The 13,236-nt window shown below is 54.1% G+C and overlaps 6 protein-coding genes across 6 annotated transcripts; 2 read left to right on the forward strand and 4 right to left on the reverse strand.

Moving 5' to 3' along the window:
- The first annotated feature begins 74 nt into the window (after window positions 1–74).
- Window positions 75–2,489, forward strand: K437DRAFT_258695 (uncharacterized protein). The gene is made up of 4 exons (XM_013385915.1): window positions 75–753; window positions 849–1,417; window positions 1,512–1,794; window positions 1,917–2,489. The coding sequence occupies exons 1-4, from the start codon at window positions 523–525 to the stop codon at window positions 2,193–2,195; spliced, it is 1,362 nt and encodes a 453-aa protein (XP_013241369.1). The 5' UTR covers window positions 75–522; the 3' UTR covers window positions 2,196–2,489.
- An 83-nt stretch (window positions 2,490–2,572) lies between these two features.
- On the reverse strand, window positions 2,573–4,461 carry K437DRAFT_258698 (Lem3/Cdc50). Its single transcript, XM_013385916.1, has 4 exons — window positions 4,212–4,461; window positions 3,546–4,115; window positions 3,111–3,455; window positions 2,573–3,007 (listed from the first exon to the last, which is right to left on the reverse strand). The coding sequence occupies exons 1-4, from the start codon at window positions 4,315–4,317 to the stop codon at window positions 2,790–2,792; spliced, it is 1,239 nt and encodes a 412-aa protein (XP_013241370.1). The 5' UTR covers window positions 4,318–4,461; the 3' UTR covers window positions 2,573–2,789.
- Window positions 4,462–4,900: 439 nt separating this feature from the next.
- Window positions 4,901–6,384, forward strand: K437DRAFT_258700 (uncharacterized protein). Its single transcript, XM_013385917.1, has 3 exons — window positions 4,901–5,510; window positions 5,585–5,912; window positions 6,003–6,384. The coding sequence occupies exons 1-3, from the start codon at window positions 5,079–5,081 to the stop codon at window positions 6,197–6,199; spliced, it is 957 nt and encodes a 318-aa protein (XP_013241371.1). The 5' UTR covers window positions 4,901–5,078; the 3' UTR covers window positions 6,200–6,384.
- Window positions 6,385–7,100: 716 nt separating this feature from the next.
- Window positions 7,101–7,866, reverse strand: K437DRAFT_289181 (DnaJ-domain-containing protein; the record flags this gene model as incomplete). Its single annotated transcript, XM_013385918.1, has 3 exons — window positions 7,101–7,130; window positions 7,208–7,358; window positions 7,430–7,866. 3 exons carry the CDS (start codon window positions 7,864–7,866, stop codon window positions 7,101–7,103), a joined length of 618 nt encoding a protein of 205 aa, XP_013241372.1.
- A 1,774-nt stretch (window positions 7,867–9,640) lies between these two features.
- K437DRAFT_190566 (uncharacterized protein) lies at window positions 9,641–11,086 on the reverse strand. Its single transcript, XM_013385919.1, has 4 exons — window positions 10,719–11,086; window positions 10,362–10,632; window positions 9,732–10,299; window positions 9,641–9,655 (listed from the first exon to the last, which is right to left on the reverse strand). The coding sequence occupies exons 1-3, from the start codon at window positions 10,859–10,861 to the stop codon at window positions 9,883–9,885; spliced, it is 831 nt and encodes a 276-aa protein (XP_013241373.1). The 5' UTR covers window positions 10,862–11,086; the 3' UTR covers window positions 9,641–9,655; window positions 9,732–9,882.
- A 29-nt stretch (window positions 11,087–11,115) lies between these two features.
- Window positions 11,116–12,525, reverse strand: K437DRAFT_258706 (putative ras-related protein rab-18). The gene is made up of 7 exons (XM_013385920.1): window positions 12,245–12,525; window positions 12,123–12,165; window positions 11,997–12,058; window positions 11,819–11,933; window positions 11,636–11,754; window positions 11,433–11,561; window positions 11,116–11,351 (listed from the first exon to the last, which is right to left on the reverse strand). Exons 1-7 carry the CDS (start codon window positions 12,284–12,286, stop codon window positions 11,187–11,189), a joined length of 675 nt encoding a protein of 224 aa, XP_013241374.1. The 5' UTR covers window positions 12,287–12,525; the 3' UTR covers window positions 11,116–11,186.
- Window positions 12,526–13,236: the final 711 nt, after the last annotated feature.

Genomic DNA, 13,236 nt, shown 5'->3' on the forward strand with positions numbered 1-13,236 from the left:
GTGGTTTCACCGGTTCGTGTATAAAGAAAGATGTGGCTCCCCCAGTTAGAGCGACAAGTCCAATCATGAGTCTCGTCAGACTTGTCTGCATAGTATCAATGACATGGCCTGGAGGCAGCAAGCATCGACCGAGACGAACAGGACAATCCGCAGTGGTAGGCGCACCTGGACCAGACAGACAGCGCACACCCGCACAACGCATACCGTGCCAACGTACCGCTGTCACGACTGATTCACCTCGGTGCAGATCGCGTGCGAACTTTTGCAAAGGTGGCAGGGCCCCCATCAAGTACATATATACCGATCCCGAGCTATCGGCGGATCGTCGCCGCCAGCCTTGCATTGCCATCTACTTTGTTGCAAGGGCGCACGCGGGCCTTGTGCAGCACGGCCATCATCTATCTCCGCTTGGTCGCATTTGCACCGCCTTTCAGCCCTCCTTTTGAACCCCTTTGGCCCCCCAGCGCCAACCGTTTGCGGCGTTCAAGCTCCAGCTGCGTCGTCAGAGACCCACTCGCCAATATGGACAACTCGCTCGCCACATCCTCCTCGCAGCAGTCGATGCTCTCGCGGCTCGTGCTGGATCTAAGGGGATCCCGCTTCGTCATCGAGCGCGAGACACTTATGAATCTGCCGGAGAGCGTCTTGCTTTGCCTCTTCCCCAATGGCCTCGTGCTTAGTCGGAATGGTGGCGGGGGCATGAACGACGGCGACGGAATGGAAGAGGATGAAGAGGAGGTTTACATGGTCGATGTGAGTGCCTGCTCGCTTAGCCCAATGGAGCTGCTTCGGCTGCTGCACACCTCACTACCAGAAGCTTACGAGGCCCTCGCGCTTCGGCACTTTAGTTCGATCCTGCCTGCCTCTCCTATGTCCTTGCCTTCTTCCGATCAGCCCAAGATGACTTTTACGGAACCGCAACCACCCCTGGTCGGTATAGGGCCGCCCTGTCGCCATCTTCGTCGCAGGGCGACCTCGCGCAACAGCAGCAGCTTCAAGCCGCCGGTATGCTCCCCCTCGGTGGACCTGGTGGCAACCCCCTGCTCTCCAAGCAGACGATCATTGTCCTGCGCGAGGAGCTTGAGTACTTTGCGATCCCCGCCAAGACGTCTCCTTCCCTCAAAGCGCAGCAGCAGAGCGGCGCCAGGCCCGATCTGCCGCCTTTACGCGCCATCGACCACTCGCTACCGGACGCCGCGGCCGCGCTGGCCGCACTCGAACAGGCGTACGATCCCGATCAGAACGAGGAGACAACCAACCTTGTCACCGGAGCGCCGACCGAGAAGCTGCTCTTGCTCAAGCACAAGGCCGGACAGGCTCTCCTGGAACGAAGACACATCTTTACGGCGTTGCAGAGGAATGTCAACAAGGAGAACAACCTCGCTGAGCAGCACTTGATCGATATGCTCTGCATGAGGTGAGTCCCGCCATGCTTTTCGTTTCTCGCTGACTTACATCCCTGCTGATCTTCCGCTCAACGCCCGTGATCCCGCATCGTCTTATGCACACAGCGGTTTTGATCGCTCCGACACCTGGGGTTTCCGCGCCGTCGAGCCTGCGCGGTGCTGCATCACGTCCATCGCTCTGGTGCTGCTCAAGACCGGCATCACGCACGCGGGTGATAGCAAAGGTCTCGAGGCCATTGCGGCGCAAGCCCAAGCTGATGACTCAGCAGCTGCGGACCCTACAGTTGTCGCGGTGCCGCAATACGTCGATGGACCTGGCGGCATGAAGATCGACCAGAATCAGCTTGCCACGGCGCAGAAGCTATTGCTCTTCTGGAGGAAACCTGCGGTGAGCGGTAGCGCTGGCATTTGCACAAAGTGCGCTTCGTGGGGATGTAACTGACATGCTGATGTCGATGGATCTCTGTGAACCTCGCTGCCCTTGCCATGCCTGCATGTCAACGTACACAGCGGAAATGCTGGTGGGACGGCGTCGACGTGGTCGTCCCCATCGATGCGGCCGCAGACAACACCAGCGGCAGCAATGGAGGATTCGCAGCAGCATCAGTGCCATCCTCCACTGCCGCTTCCACGCCCCCGGCGGACGGCGCGCACGCTGTACCCGGCGCGGAAGCCAGTCCGACGGCTGGCATGACGGCCAACGAGTTGGAACTGTTCAGGAGTGGGAAAGGACGTAAAGTTCGTGTGTGGGCCAGGAGAGTTTGGACGCTGGAATTGAGCTTGATCTGATTGCTACTGCTGCCCAAGAGGACGGAAGATGGCAGGGATACGGCTATGGATGCCGTACCGACTGAACTCCAGGGCGCAACCCAACCAAGCCTCTCGTCGTCACTTATAATCCGCACGCTCACACGCTCACACACGACCCCACACCCACACTCTTTTTCGTAGACCCGCATGACATGCTGTGATTGTAACACTACCGGCCCCAAACATCCACTTATACCGATGCACCCTGCACAGTTTTTCTCGTCTGCACCCGCTCCCGTGATCGCTTTGCACTGCTCCAGGCCAGGGCCCCACGAGGCCCGGAGCCCACCCATGGAATGGAAGCCTTCCAGATAGGCCGATTGCCCGTGTGAAGCGAAGCGGGCTGTTTCAAGCATGTATCATATTACGCGCAACTAATCAAAGGAACCAGAATGCGAGAGGTGACACATTTAGAGCTGATACAGTCATGCTGCCACGAGCCGCAGCGGTTGAGTCGGAGTGAATTGTACAAGATCCATATGGGGAAAAAGGAAAGTTGGAGTGAACGCGGTCAATGTCGGTCCAGTGCATTTGACTTGCATCGCGCGCAACCTCATTCCATCGACCTATGCATCATTTGGAGTGCTCAGTCTGGTTCCAGCTGAGATAACTCATGTCGCCTAGACGTCTTGGCTTGATGAGATGACGAGCAGTGAAGAGGAGTCCGAGCAGGACGCACAGGCCTGCGACGGCGATGTAAGCGAGGCCGATGAAAGGATTGCGCCCACCGACCCATGAGACGGTGCTGAAGACAATGGACTTGGTGCCTTTGAACATCGCGACGGGGTAGTCTGCGCAAAGCAAGTTGATCAGGCAGAGTCAAACAGCGTTGGTCAGAGTCGCGGCGAGAAGGAAAACGGGGATACAGCTGAACGAGAGAGAGGAGAAACTCACTGTCATAAATTATGATCCGGTACCTGCCAGCTGCCATGTTATTTTTGTCTTGACGCATGTACAGCTTGCGGAACGTGGGCAAGCCGGCAGTGCGCATCCAGACGGCAAAGTGCTCGTTCTTCGAAGGATGAAACATGGTTTCCTCTGTGTACCTTCCCCCTTGGACGCCAAAGGGGCCAGTGGCGTTTTGCCAGAATGGAGGGGGTACGCACTCGTCTGCTTTGTAAGGCGAGTTGCCGTACTTGGACATCTCGCCTGGCCATACGATGTTGCTCTCGCTCATCACGTACGTGTGGTTCGGCGCGCCACCAACCACGTTCAGCAGGACCGGGTTGCTGAATGTGTCTGCAGTCATAGCAGAGCAGGGGATAGGTTAAAGAGAGCCACAGCCAAAAGGCACCGCTGCAGCGATCTGACAGACAAGTGACCACTCACCATTAAAGATGCTGTTCGCGATCAGACCGCACGGCCAAATCGGCAGCGTGACATTCTGTCCATTCTGCTGCACAGTTGTCTGGTCGACCGGCTTACAGGTACCCTTGCTGAGGTCGTCAACGCTCCTGTACTTGCCGAGCAGCTGATCGGTATCTAGGCTCTTGACATAGCGCCTGTGGTTCTGGTAGTAATTGGTGAGCTTATAGTAGAGGAAGAGCGGCGCTTGCAGCTCGGTCGGCACAGAAAAGTCAATCTGGCATGCCTTACCGCCCGGAGCCTTGGGCTCGTCGACCCAAGCCCACACTGGGTTGTTGAACGTTTGCGGGTTGGCATCGTGCAACTGATAGTTGTACATGTTTGAGGGCATCTCCGCTGGTGAGTCGGTCTTCGGGGCGAGCGTGGAGCATTGCGTGTAATCGAGGGTGAACTCGTTGACTTGGTTGCTGAAGTAGTACAGCACGGCTCCAATCGGCGCAAAAATGACTGCAACTAGGAAGAAAGTCGGCAGGACCGTCTTTGGGGTCAGGATGGGCTGCCATGCCTTTAAGCGTTGCTGCTTGAAGGCGGTATCTGCGAGCAAGGGGCCAGCGTCGCCGGGCCGTCAGCCCACGTTCGCATTCTTCCTGAAGCTTCTCCGCCAAAGAATCATCCTGTGGATCCGCTCACTCGCTGGCTTTCGCGATGTGAAATTGCGCTTGCTTCCGGCTTCCTGTCCTGAATCATTGTCACCACTCTTGCCCTTGAGGTTGGATCGCCGGCCAAAGATGGCCATGTTGGGTCGAGATTCCGCGGGAGATAGCTGACCGCGAGGTTGCGTCGCTCCTCGGGTCCTGATTCCTTTATGCTCTCTGAATCTACTTTGCCGCACGCGTGTCGTCGGGCAGATGTTTAGGTAACAGCCCATAACCAATGATCGTAGGGTCGAGGTCAACTAATCATGTTCCCTGTGAATGTATTGTGGGTTGCAAGCTGTGTTTCGTCCTCGGGCCGCGCCCATCCAAGACGGGGCACACCAACAGTGTCAAGGCTAAGTCAGAGGGGGGGCCCGCTTGGAGACTCCAAGAAGGGGGCCTATGTGCCTGATTAGGGTTAACTCGCTGTCCCTCTCCGGAGAGGCGCCAATGCAGTTTGTTGCAAAGAGCCTGTCGATGGTCAGGTATTGAAAGCGCTCAACCCAAAAATGAATGAGACGCCTTTGCTCAGGACAAGGGCTTGCGTTGGTTGTCTCATGCAAGCAATCGGCGCATGTCCTCGTCACTCCCGAAGAGCGAGTGCGAGTCACATGAGGTTGCACGTCGCCAAAGGGCATGTGCACCCCGCCTGAACGTACTTTTCGTAGGACGTAGTAGGGAACAGTTGAGATGGCACCGTTCGTATAAAGGCCCCCTATATCGTCGGCGGCAAAGGCGAGAGTGCAAAACAGCCGATCGATTACGAAAACCCGAAGCCTACTTCGCGGAGCACTTAAGAAATCACTTTCACCCGTGACTACTTTGGATGCTTTCACGGCCTCTATTTCAAAAGCATCACAGGATGGGTGTCACTACAGCTCATTCAAGAGATAGACTATTCGCCAATTCGGCGTCTTCATCAGCTGCTGGGAGTGTTGGCGTGCGCCGATCGCCTGCCCCGATCATTGACATTGGTGTCAATCTGGCCGCCAAAGCCTATTCTCCGTCCGCCCTACCCGCCATCTTTTCCCGTGCAGCTGAGGCGGGCGTGACGCATTTCCTCATCACGGGTACCTCGCTCCGAGGATCCAAGGACAGCATAGCACTCTGTAAGGCCTTCTCCCCCGGCGGGCAGCGACATGCTGAGGCTGGCGGCGTCAAAGTGGCGGCCACGGCGGGCGTGCACCCCCATGATGCGCAACGCGCTGCAAGCCAAAAGGGCTGGGTCGCCCATCTTCGTACAATGATCGAGGAGAACACCCACTGCGTCATGGCTATTGGAGAGTGTGGCTTAGTGAGCGAATAAGCAGCGTGTGATGGGCTTATACGACTGAGAGGCTAAGTATGTATCTCACCATCAACGTGCAGGACTATAATCGCATGTTCTCACCTAAGCAAGTGCAGCTCGACGTCTTTCGCGCGCAAATGACCCTCGCAGCACAGGTTAGGTTGCCGGTATTCCTCCACTGCAGAGACGCATTCGAGGACTTTGCTGCCATCCTTGCTGAGCCAGAGTACGCATCCATAATAAAAGTTGTGCATTGTCATACCGACTCGGATGCAAAACACCTCGACACGCTGCTGCAGCTCGGCGTGTACGTCGGAATCACCGGATGGATCACGGACGACCGACGCGGTCGCGAGCTGGCTGAAATCGTTGGGCGGATACCGCTCGAAAAGCTCATGATTGAGACGGGTAAGTCCAGCAGTCTAGAGATCGTGGGTTGCAACATCCGCTCGCATTATTCTCTGAAATGCATTCCCGCTGTCCGTGCATACCTATCAGACGCGCCTTACTTGCTGCCACGCAATATGCCGCGACCCTGGCCGTCAAATAACGAGCCGGCATACCTGCCGTGGGTGCTCAAGAAGGTGGCCGAGTGCTACGGGATATCGGAGGTGGAAGTCGCGAATGCAACAACGCACAATGCCAAGACTGTGTTCAAGCCTCGGCCTAGGCAATCAGCAGCTCCGCCACACTGAGAGCGCCATCGATGCTGTGACTGTATCAGGAATGCATGATGGTTATGATGCATGCGTATTAAACTTCGCAGCAAGATTGTCTATGGCTTTGGCCAGCTCCGAAAGCGCTGGCTAAAGCGCCGCCGGCTCCTGGGCTGGGCTGGAGGATTCCCCCATTGACTGTAACGGCCTGTCGTTCATAATATCCAGCCAGTCATCCGCAGTGACTGCGTCTTGTGGTATTGCTGTGATCTTTTCGAGCACTACTTCAGCTTTCTCTTGTGGGTTTGATATTGCCGTCTTGAAGCTTGATTCGTGTGCTTCAGAGCTTGCAGGTGGCTTCTGATCCTCAGGGGTCTGCTGAACATCTGCAACGGCGCCCGCCGCAGTATTTGAACGCGCGCTTTCAGCCCGTTTCATTGCCTCCTGCACTGGCGGCATGCGAGACAGGCGACTGGCGAGCAGCTCATCTGCCATGAGATGAACCCAATCCGCCCGCATCTTGCTTGGTAATTGGGCGGTACTGCTGTCTGCCCCACTTGCTCGTATCGCAGCCTTTTGCGCCCCATCCGGTAAGGTGTCCGGTCCAAACACTGCTGCCTTTCGGAACGGCTGTAGATCCTGCCGTACGAGCCCTTTGTTGTGGCTCTCAAGCAATTGAGCAATGGTAGCAATCTGCTCGCTGTTGTTAGCAATGACTTTCATCTGTTCCGCTTCTTGCTCCTGTCGCGCTACACCAGACAGCTCGGACAACTCCACTGGGAGCAGCATCGCAAGCTGCTGTATAGCCATGGAAAGCGATAGATAGCTTTCTCTCAGCAATCGGACGGCTGTGTATGATGTGAAGGCGTTGGCTGACCAGGGCAAAAGAAGACGAAGAATTCCAGGGGAGGGGTTCTTGGGCGATATGAGTATTCGCAATTCAACGGCGAATGATCCCATAGCCAGAAGTCTTGTCCACTAATGCATTCAGGCATCATTCAGCAAGTGGAACTCGCCCTGCGTGCCGCCCAGGTGTGAAACACTCACGAATTTGTTTTGCCGGCTCCCATTGAGGTACTGCACTGCCCAATACATGCCTTGATTCACTGCATACCAGACAAGCGACTGCTGTAGACCAGTTCTCATGTACTCGCGCAACGTGACGGCCTCACTCCACGTAAGAACTTCAGGTCCGAAGCTGAGCAAAAAGAAATCATTAGCGCATCAATTAAATCATAACGATGGTTGATTCTCAATGCTTGAACATACCGATCATACGCGGCCCTTTTGTCTGGATCTGAAAGCAGTTCAACTGCGCTCCGAATCTGCATGAACATATTCGCCGCATTTGCATCTCCACTGAACTCTGCCTTGTCTGGGTGGTAGACTCTCGCAAGCAGCCTGTACCTCCGCTTTATCTCCTCCTCCGTTGCTTCCGTTCCGCTAGGAAGGCCCAACAGGCCGTAATGATTGATCGGGGCATTCTGAACGGTCTGGAGAATATTGTGTCCGAGGTAGAGCAGGATCACCGCTGCCCGAGCCCGATTCGCATACGTTTGTTGCTGCTGCGGAGATTTTGCGGGAAGCACAATCCCCGTCGAGATGAGGATACGCAGCAGGATGTTGCTTAGAATGGGTGGCAACAGCGACCACGCAATCAGCTGGCCAAAGAGCGACTGCCCCGCCGTCAACGAGAACCCCGACATTTGGAGGTCGACCACGCTTCGACACGTCAGATCTTTCTGCTGCTCTTCAGCATCGCACGGTCGACATATCACGTGCTGGTATTACTAAGAGCTCGCAACCGAATCTAGGAGAATAGCTGTCGTCCCATCGAAACGCCACGCAAGGTCGCAAAGTCACCCTGTCGCAGGTTGTCGAGGGTCGAGTGTTGACGACTGGACCTATATTTCGTTGGATGATCAGTTGTTTGGGGCGATTAGGAGAGCAATTAAGCAATTACGTAATTATCTATTGGAGTCTTTGTGTTGATGCCACAGCATAATGCAGACAAGCGCCTTTCATCTCGACATCTTGGCCACAGGTCCGTGAGGGCGGTGTGCACGATTGGCCGTACGCATTATTTCATTCAGCACCTCTGCAATGCAGAGAACATGCTATTCCGTGCTTTCTGCACAATTAGAAGAGCGCTTGCAAAAGCGTCCGGCATTCTGAGATCGAACACGAACCTGGAGGCGAGTGCGATGTGCGGGGTCATCACTCCCACCACCACAGTTGGCTGCACACAATAACGTCTCCGACCCAAGGGCAGTATCTCTTTTCGGTCCCTTTGGTATGGTACACGCTGCTTCCAGCAGAATGGCGTAGGTACGTGGCGATTGAGGCTGTGCCAGTTATTCTGGTGCCTATCGCGCTGTCCTTGTTAAGGATTCGCCTTCGATGGTCCGGATTTCACACACTTCGACTGGCGCTTCTTCCATTCACCCTGTACACCATTCTCTGCATCCGTCTGTGCTTCAAGTTCTTTCTCCTGCCAGGAGACTTTGTGATGGGTATGTGGCCGGCACAACTGGCGATGCGAACATGCGAATGGGTAACTTTGGAGGCGCCGAAGCCTCCACATCAGGGACTCGCTCAATCGGAACGGAATGCGAAGAGGAACAGCCCTGCAGATCGAGAGGTCCCTTACTCCCAATCTTTATTGCCGAATAAAACGTGTTCATAAGCCTTGCCATACTGTAAAGGCGTGATCGGATTTGACAAAGCTGGTCGGACGCTGAAAAGGATTCTGTACGGGTGGCGTGGTACACCGCGGTCGACGCGCTTGAGTGCTCGGTGATATATCCAGGATAAACCCAGTTGCCCGCGCAAACCCAAATGCTGGGATACGGTGTGCTAGATAAAGCATTCTCCGTAGCAGTTGCCCGTATTTTAGTGAGGCCAAGGGGCTTTCAGGAGAAACATTCAAGCTGATTGCTGATGGTACTGACTGCCGCGAATTCAGTTGCTTTCTGGGGGGCATTTATGATCAACATCGGGTAAGCTTACGTCTCTCTACACGTACAATGACTGCGGACTTACCGAGCACATGGCGAGATTTGGCAGGATATAAAATATTTGCCTTGTGGTCTGGAGTTGTCGTCCTTTTACTCGCGGACATTGATCTGAGACCGTAGGAATCGTCGCCTGTCCACCTCCCATGGCCAGTAACATCAGTCGGAGGCCAATGAAGTCGGCATTGGTATCTGATCTTCCGTGAAGCATTACGCTATTATGCATTCGACCTAGCCTATAAATTAGCCCAGTCAGCCTTGGGCAAGCCCATTCCTCGAGCTTTTGGCCTATTCGCCACATTTATGCTCAGCGGACTGGCCCACGAACACGGGCAGGCGTGCATGCCAACGCGAGGGTCCGTCGAGCATGCCTTCGCCCCGACGCCTGGATTCTTCATGCTCCAAGCTGGGCTCGTTATACTTGAGCAGTGCTTCCTCAAGCTTTGCAGCCGCTGGCATGACTTTTGACGTACACGTCATGCTGATTTTTGGAGTGATTCCAATCAATGTGAGCGGCTGGAAGATCGACATGACCTCATACTAAGATGTGTACTCACATTGCACTCCGCAACGTCTGCAAACGCTTTGGCTCAAATACGGAATGGGTGAAGGCTCCTTGATACTGCAATCCACACGACCGCTTGTTGACGCTCTGATCGTTCTAGCATAGAAATTATAGAACACTTGCTTAGAATCGTCACGCGGTAATTATTCACTTCCCGCAGCAGGCATAAAGGCGCATCCGTCCAGTTTTTGACGCTTGGCCGCCCACGCACGTGCTTTCGCAAGTTTGTCTGGTTTTGTCTTAGATTGGCCTGGGTTCGAAGACCTCGTTACGAGTTCTGCATCGCTGTCACTGTCACTATCGTACTTGTCGAGCAATTTCGAAGGCTTCCCTAGCTCCATAGAAGGAGATGTATTTTCATAGGGAAGCAAAAGTTGTTCACCGCGCTTGAGCCTTTTCCATTCGTCCGTCCATCTTGCTTTTGAGCCCTTTCTCAGGAAGGCAAAGCGCATGTCAGAGCCGTGGTTGGAGAGAATGCGCATCTCTAGTGCGGCCGGATTGGGCGAATTTCGAACTGCAGCGGCGGTCCGCTTCATCAAGTCCAGCTGTTCCTGTGTGAGCTGGGGAGATGGTCGTGACCAATGGCCATTCACTTCATGTAATCGATGATCCCCGGGCTTACCAGATTTTCCGAAGCGAGTCTGCGCTCCTCGTCGGCCTTGATTAACGCCTCCTGCTGGTCTCGTTGCTCGACGCGATGCTTGTGATCTATCTCAATTCGCCGCCTCAGCGCGTCTCGAAAGTAGTCTTCCGCCTCATCGTCGTCCAAAAAGAATGTATCCTCCGCATCAGATGGCAAATCGGACCAGCCTGTTGGTGATTCGAAAGAGACTAGAAGCGATGTCGCGGCCTCAGCGCGAGAAGGGGATGCGAAAAGAAGAGCGGCATCAAACCTGCAAAGGTGAAGAAACAGATGTAACGAAGGTCAAAATCGGTTCCATCGCTAATGGAGAAATCACTTCTGCGAATTGCGTTGCACCTGTCTGTAACGAGGCCGGCGCGTTCCTCGTCTCCGTTCTGCCCATGTTGCAATTGGACCGGTTCGGCCGTAGAAGCAGGTATCGTCGAGGCCTCATATGCTCGCAAGCGAAAGCCATCTTCGCCTTCAGAAGGGGGGAGCATGAGGTCAGACGCGCAGCTCGAAGCAACCAATAGTCATCCGTTGCGCCCGGGAGCTCAAAACAAGGTGGCCAGAACCGGCTTATTGTGTCGATGCATCTATGACGAACGGCAAGCATGATAAGCCTGGAAAGAGGTTATACTCCTGCATTAGACATGGTGAGCCATCTGGTGGCTCCGCCGCAGCTTTATTCGTCCACTGTACCAAACAGCAGTCATAACTCTATTTATGGAACTCATGACAACATAGCTTGGTTGTCGGATCAACAAAGAGTAAATATATGATACAAATCTAGGCAACAAAGCTCAGTGTAGCTGAGAACAAGCGTCAACATGAGCAGTTCTCTCTGGCATAGGAAACGTAGCCACCAGGATCTGCGGCAAGGGAGATGATCCCACTGCGCCCTTCGTTGGGTAGCGTGCCAGGTAACCTGTCACCAGGTCTGCGCTGGCCCGCATCTGTCTTTTGCCACAGCGAAGGGGTGGAAATGATCTGTGCAAAGCATGGACATCGGCCTCTCAGCCCATGTTCATAGCTTGGTGTGTAGCAACCTCATTGCCATGGTGAACTCACCTTGTTAATCAATTCGTCGAAAGCTCCAGACACATTTTGCCCCTTCTTCGCACTCGCTTCCACGAAAAGACACCCTTTGGACTCTGCGAAAGCTCGACCCTCCTCAGTAGTGATGACGCGTGATGACTCCTGCAAGCACACCGCGAGGGCAGATGAAAGGTCAGCGACTGTCCCGAGGTTTTGCATGTAGAACAGGCACGGACCTTGTCAACCTTGTTACCGACGACAATCTTGACAATATCTGAGCTGGTCGAGAATGTCTCAAGCTCGTTGAACCACATGGGTAGGCTGTTGAAAGTTTCGCGTACAGTCACATCATAGACTGTCCATAAAAAGCAAATGATCAGCGTGCCTTTCGATTTCCTGTTATCTGCCCGGTCACTAACCCATGATGACACCCTGAGCTCCTCGGTAGTAGCTGCCGACCAATGAACGAAACCGCTCTTGTCCAGCCGTATCCCATATGCTGAGCTTAAACCTTCGCCCATTGACTTCTATTGACTGTGTAAACGCACACGGGATATAAGTCAAAAGCGGCTTCTGTACGAGATGCTCTTAACGGACCTTTTGCTTGTAGTCCACGCCAATAGTCGCACTGGTCTCCTCCACCGGAAGGAACTCATCATCTGCGAAGGTACGACAAAGAGATCAGCTAGGTCATCTTTGCCCAAGAGAATTGAGGGCGCTTACCGGTGAACCGAAGAAGCAGAGATGACTTTCCAACCGCTGATGACTGGGAGTTGCAAGAGTCGAGCGGTCAGTGAAGCGGTCAACCGCACTTTACAGCTGTAGAAGCACAAGGTAGCACTAACGCCAAGCAACAAAATCTTCAACGTCGGGATATCGTTCGCCATATCTGCAGTTAGAGCGCTTCTTCTGGCCCCGTTTCTGTTACACGGATCCAGGGTGCCAGGGTTAAGAGCAACGAGACTTCCCTCAACACCTCAACCTGGGGTAACCTGATTCAAATCAGCTGAGCCTGGGAGTGTGACGTCGAACTCAACAGTCAACTGAACTACGCTGTTTGTGCTTGGGTTGCAGTCCTCTGTCGGCGTTCTCTAGAGTCCAATCAATCTCACTAGCCTTCAAGTTGCGGCTCGCGCTCCATATCTGTGAGACTGAATTAGAGACTCGGCACTGTCATTCTAATGCTGTTATAATCGTATTGTATGAGAATGAACTCATCACTGATTCTCGACTGCGTGATCAACCCTAGTACGGACGCGATCGTGCATGTCATCATATGTATCACAGAACTCCTATCCACACCGCCTCTGGGTACGGACGGCCTTGACTCGCCTTCCATTGCCCGAGGTGAATATATATACTTCTGAAGTTAAGCTTATGAAGGGTCGCAGCATTTGGACGAGTTGAACTTCTTCTCTACCTGGCCTTTGACTCATCGAACTTCTTTGAAGGCCTCGGGATGGCATGCCTTGGCGAAGTCCTCCAGGATCTGGCTCCCACATCGTATACTCACAATGTCGTAGCTCCATATCTTCTGTTGCGCTGGTGATTGCCTTTCGCTGCAGAGTGGCTACCAGCTCGCCTGACGGAGGCTGCCTCACACACTTGGGTCTTGCAAATGTAATCTCGCTGCTGATGACATTTCGCTACAACGGGAGCATGGTTCGTTGAAACGATAACCGCAAGGTGAGGGTGTTTCAAGGGTTTACCCTGGCGACCTGAGCATTTAGAAATACTGTGGCCGATTGACGAAGTGGATTTCTTCCTCGCCTAAGCTCTGGAAGTCTTTGAAAAGCTCACTGAAATCTCTTATGCGCATTTCAGGCGGGTTTCTTCT

Source organism: Tilletiaria anomala (assembly GCF_000711695.1).
Source record: "Tilletiaria anomala UBC 951 chromosome Unknown K437scaffold_92, whole genome shotgun sequence".
Lineage (NCBI taxonomy): Eukaryota > Fungi > Basidiomycota > Exobasidiomycetes > Georgefischeriales > Tilletiariaceae > Tilletiaria > Tilletiaria anomala.

Excerpts from the sequence above, each read along its gene's own strand:
- K437DRAFT_258695 (XM_013385915.1), top strand. The coding sequence starts at position 523 with ATGGACAACTCGCTCGCCACATCCTCCTCGCAGCAGTCGATGCTCTCG. Across the intron at positions 754-848 it reads AGGAGGTTTACATGGTCGAT|TTCGATCCTGCCTGCCTCTC; the intron begins GTGAGTGCCTGC and ends TCGGCACTTTAG. Across the intron at positions 1,418-1,511 it reads ATCGATATGCTCTGCATGAG|CGGTTTTGATCGCTCCGACA; the intron begins GTGAGTCCCGCC and ends TTATGCACACAG.
- K437DRAFT_258698 (XM_013385916.1), bottom strand. The coding sequence starts at position 4,317 with ATGGCCATCTTTGGCCGGCGATCCAACCTCAAGGGCAAGAGTGGTGAC. Across the intron at positions 4,116-4,211 it reads CACATCGCGAAAGCCAGCGA|ATACCGCCTTCAAGCAGCAA; the intron begins GTGAGCGGATCC and ends CCTTGCTCGCAG. Across the intron at positions 3,456-3,545 it reads CGCGAACAGCATCTTTAATG|ACACATTCAGCAACCCGGTC; the intron begins GTGAGTGGTCAC and ends CTATGACTGCAG.
- K437DRAFT_258700 (XM_013385917.1), top strand. The coding sequence starts at position 5,079 with ATGGGTGTCACTACAGCTCATTCAAGAGATAGACTATTCGCCAATTCG. Across the intron at positions 5,511-5,584 it reads CTATTGGAGAGTGTGGCTTA|GACTATAATCGCATGTTCTC; the intron begins GTGAGCGAATAA and ends ATCAACGTGCAG. Across the intron at positions 5,913-6,002 it reads AAAGCTCATGATTGAGACGG|ACGCGCCTTACTTGCTGCCA; the intron begins GTAAGTCCAGCA and ends CATACCTATCAG.
- K437DRAFT_190566 (XM_013385919.1), bottom strand. The coding sequence starts at position 10,861 with ATGCTCCCCCCTTCTGAAGGCGAAGATGGCTTTCGCTTGCGAGCATAT. Across the intron at positions 10,633-10,718 it reads GCCGGCCTCGTTACAGACAG|GTTTGATGCCGCTCTTCTTT; the intron begins GTGCAACGCAAT and ends TCACCTTTGCAG. Across the intron at positions 10,300-10,361 it reads GACTCGCTTCGGAAAATCTG|CTCACACAGGAACAGCTGGA; the intron begins GTAAGCCCGGGG and ends CCATCTCCCCAG.
- K437DRAFT_258706 (XM_013385920.1), bottom strand. The coding sequence starts at position 12,286 with ATGGCGAACGATATCCCGACGTTGAAGATTTTGTTGCTTGGC. Across the intron at positions 11,934-11,996 it reads GCGTGGACTACAAGCAAAAG|TCAATAGAAGTCAATGGGCG; the intron begins GTCCGTTAAGAG and ends GCGTTTACACAG. Across the intron at positions 11,755-11,818 it reads AGCTCAGGGTGTCATCATGG|TCTATGATGTGACTGTACGC; the intron begins GTTAGTGACCGG and ends TTTTATGGACAG.